This window comes from Priapulus caudatus, unplaced genomic scaffold (assembly GCF_000485595.1).
Source record: "Priapulus caudatus unplaced genomic scaffold, Priapulus_caudatus-5.0.1 Scaffold731, whole genome shotgun sequence".
Taxonomy (NCBI): Eukaryota; Metazoa; Priapulida; class Priapulimorpha; order Priapulimorphida; family Priapulidae; genus Priapulus; species Priapulus caudatus.
Genome location: NW_014577792.1, coordinates 70,749 through 74,768, shown reverse-complemented (window position 1 = coordinate 74,768; position 4,020 = coordinate 70,749). Strand labels below are relative to the sequence as shown.

General features: G+C 41.9%; 2 protein-coding genes across 2 annotated transcripts in view; one reads left to right on the top strand and one right to left on the bottom strand.

Moving 5' to 3' along the window:
- The window catches only part of LOC106813158 (vacuolar protein sorting-associated protein 4A-like), a 10,917-nt gene extending 9,758 nt beyond the window's left edge, over positions 1 to 1,159 (bottom strand). Inside the window, exon 1 of the mRNA XM_014817224.1 lies at positions 1,014 to 1,159. Within this exon, the coding sequence (XP_014672710.1) occupies positions 1,014 to 1,037 (24 nt within the window). The 5' untranslated portion in view covers positions 1,038 to 1,159. The remainder of the gene's footprint in view (positions 1 to 1,013) is intronic.
- Positions 1,160 to 1,302: 143 nt separating this feature from the next.
- The window catches only part of LOC106813161 (dynein light chain roadblock-type 2), an 8,748-nt gene continuing 6,030 nt past the window's right edge, over positions 1,303 to 4,020 (top strand). The window contains exons 1-2 of the mRNA XM_014817225.1: positions 1,303 to 1,343; positions 1,518 to 1,661. Coding sequence (XP_014672711.1) covers positions 1,659 to 1,661 — 3 coding nt within the window. The 5' untranslated portion in view covers positions 1,303 to 1,343; positions 1,518 to 1,658. The remainder of the gene's footprint in view (positions 1,344 to 1,517; positions 1,662 to 4,020) is intronic.

Sequence of the window (4,020 nt, the reverse complement as noted above, 5' to 3'; positions counted from 1 at the left end):
ACTGTGTCTGAACCCACCAAGCACCAAACCGCCATCACCCCTGAGTGGATTCCCTCACGGGGGTTTCGACCACACCACAACACGGACGCCTCGCGTTGTCCCCCCAAACTTACCACCTATCTGTTGTTTCCGGTATCACCTTACTTGCCTATTACTATACATAGACCTTCAGACCTACATCCCCCAGTGAGGCTCAAACAAGGGATCCTCTGCATCACTCCACCAACCACGGGAACTGCCCGGCACGTACCCCTGGGTACGCGTTACCCCGGTATAAAACAACGAAGAACCCCACAACCTTGAAACCAAACTCAACATCAGCAAACCTACAAGTACCCCCAATGAGATGTCACATAAAATATCCCTTGATCAGAGACTTTAGCCTGAGTTACCACGAGAGGTTAGGCAGCCAGGCACGTAGCCCGACTCCACCGCCATTACGCCTCGTCTCGGTAACGGAACCGAAGGACGAAGGTACGATCCGGCATATTAGATAGTACGGCGCAAATCCACTTTAGGCACCTTATGTATCACGAAGTGATGCATAGATTTCTGTGTATCATCAACTGATGCACAGACTTTCCGTATATCAAGGAATGATGAAAAAACCCTAACCCTAAGTCATAAAGTATAACCTTACTCCTTAGGTATCACGAAGTGTGTTAGGGTTAGGGTTAGGGTTGGGCTTAGGGTTAGGGTTAGGGTTAGGGTTAGGGTTTTTGCATCATTCCTTGATATACGGAAATTCTGTGCATCAGTTGATGATACACAGAAATCTGTGCATTACTTCGTGATACCTAAGGTGCCTAAAGTGGATTTGCACCGATAGTACCAGGGTACGTTCCAGTATACCGGACCGTACACAGGGTACGTTCCGGCAGTACCCCGATGACATGGACCCTCTCAGCGTCAGTGAGTCACTAAGTTGACTAACCACGGCTAGCTCCCGTAATTATTCGTTGTAACTGGCCAGAAGTTACGTATATGGATAACGTTTATACTTATTTAGTTACCTGTAGTGTGCCTCCTGTTGCCATGATCACTTTATATGTGCATTTAAACGCTACTTAGAAGATGAAATCAAACTATTTCAAAACAAATTTTGGTAAACAATATGGTCGCGATATTTTTCGTGCAGGTAGCGGACATCCGCTTTCGTAAATTCGTAGTTATTCGTAGTTCTAGACTGGTACTCGCTCCCACCTCGATTACTCGATGGTGCCCCCATCGAGTAACTAAGCCGAGAGTGGGGACCGAGTACCAGTCTATCGTCGTTCGTAATCGAGGGTGCCTCCACTGGCACGCGTGCAGATCAGACTGGGACCGTCTCTCTTCTGAACCCGGTGCCTTCTAATTTCTATCTGAACAAAAACAAACATAAAGTAAACAAAATATTATTCACAACACTCATTATGTGTGCTAATGTAGTAATTTAGTATTTAACCACGTCTCTTACCAAGATAAGATCTCAGCATAATGAAAATATTGTTAGTACTCATTGAATTAATTACTTGCAGTTACAACCAATAGGTGACGCTAGTGGAAAACTGTTCTCTTGTCATAGCAACAAGCGAAGAACTTTTTGCGCATACGGCGTAGTAAAGATATATTGCTTGTTTGATTATAAGCTATTCAAGCCAAGGGACCATACTTTTGTAATGGTAAATATATCATCACGGCTAAACGGCTCAATTTAGCATATTTATCCTATTTTGCTAGTGAGGGTTAAGGAAAATCTAATTGGCAACCCTCCCCCGGCGTTGAGGCTTGAGCACAGCCACAGGCACAGCTAAACCGACCAGGCCACAGGCACTTGAAACGTTTCAATAAAATATAATGCTAAATAAATACGAAATCTAATACTAGTTAACTACAAAATTCTTGGAATGTTTCTATACTCTCTTTCACCCTATTATTGGCGCAGGTTTCCTGTCAATTCGGTAAATGCTCTAATGCACACACACTAACGCCGCCATTTTGCTCACTGTGCACAGTGACTGTTAAATATCCTGCCTTATGGTTTTCGCCCTAAAGGATATATTCACTCCTCCCGGTAATACACCACAGACACTACTAAATATTTATTCAGTACATAGACAGTACTTCGATAGTGACATGTTTTGCAGACACGAAAAAAATATCGTGAGCTTTTCCACAACCTGACTTACTTCAACACATGAGCCGCGATCGGCCAGCCGGATTTCCGCTAACTCTCAGTTTCCGCGCCGCCATGGCAAAATATAATTTCGCAATGGAAACAAATAGTTTGACAACGAAACGAAACTGTCACATAACAAGGTTAAACGCAACTGACAAGCAACAAACAATTTTTTATGAATACAAATAATGAAAATTTATGACAATAACCATACGAAATACAACAATGCACAAGCTAGGTATACATATATAATATCATACTATCACATCAACACATTTATGAACAAAATATTGACGAACATGAAGGGACAAACTTCTTCAGTGTATACTCAGTAAGAAAAAAACAGTAATCATCCCTAACATATTAATCACGTAATCAGGACAGTTATGATGGAAAAAGAATCTCGGCAAGAAAAATGTATAACTTTAATGTATGTACATAATTTTACACTCATTAAATTATGTATTATATAATCCATAATTATATATTTATATTATATTAATATATTATAATTATTATTATATTATATTATTATTATTATATACTATAATAATATTATATTATATTTATTATATTTATATTATTATATATATTATTATAATTAATAGATTATATATTAATTATATTAATATTTTTTGGCCCTCCAGCTCCCCTCAAATGTAAGCAATTTATTGTTTATCAGGGATTCCATGGCAGGACAGATAGTAATTTGTCAATGGACGCCAGAACTGCACGTCAATGCTTTAAGTATTTCAGGTGCATCCCAGTCGCTGACATCCTCGATGCTCACACAGTCCCCATTTGTGTAAGAACAAGCAGACACCTTTTTTATCCATTGCTAATTCTTTCGTTGAATTTTTGCAGACACAACATTTCTGCATCGTGCGTCCACGTCACTTCGGTAGCCTGTCGCTGTCGTCTCCTGCTAGTAAACGTGTATATGGTCACCGGCGGATGGGCCCTGGTTTATCACGCGATGGCTGTCTTCGCCGGATGGGCCTGGTCTGTCACGCGATGCGGCCTGGTCTGTCACTGGACTGGGCACTGGCCTGCTATGTTCTTCTTTTTTTGTGGCTGCTTGTTGCTTTTTTTTGCTGACTTTGCAGACTTCAAGGGCGCGGACGTGACTTTTTTGTTTGCTGACGGCCTTCTGCTGGTGTTCCCTAAATTTTCTTGTGTGATCATCTCAGTAATCGTTGTTCCAGCACAATCTGTACTGAGGTGCCTCTTTCTTACAACCATGCCTGGCTTTCTCTGAAAACACACATTCTCCTTTTCTCGAAAAAATTATTTTCCTTTGTTACTCTTTGCTGTGTGTCTCCTCTGTCCTCCTATCTCCTGTGCTCTCTGTGTGTCCCCTTACTGTGTATCCTTTTCGCGTCTCCTGGTGTTTGTCTCTCAGCCTCCGTCGTTTGTCCTCGGTCTTTTCTCAGTTGCGACGTCATTCTCCCCCTGAACAAAACCAGTAGATGGTAGAAACTGCTCGCGGTCAACAGCCACCTTGAGTTTAGAGGGATATTCCTGCCTTCCGAAGGAGCCTCTGTAGGTTTTCGGCGACAAGGCACGGGTGTAGGACCGACAAGCAAGGTCTGGCAGATCTGAATCTGGAGATTGATGAAGACTGAGTGGGAACGCATGAATTTATGACACTCATTCGATAAATTCTCTTGGAAATGGGCAAAACAAACGCAACATCAAAAGAGCTGGAGGCACAATGACTTGTGGGCGAGGCAATACAAATAAAAATTCAAATTCCTGTTCCTTGCCCATTCAATGAGACTAGAGAATGTGAATTTGTGCCCATACATACAGTAGCAGGCACTGTTCCTCGAGGATCGACCTCGAATAAACTTCAGAAGTGT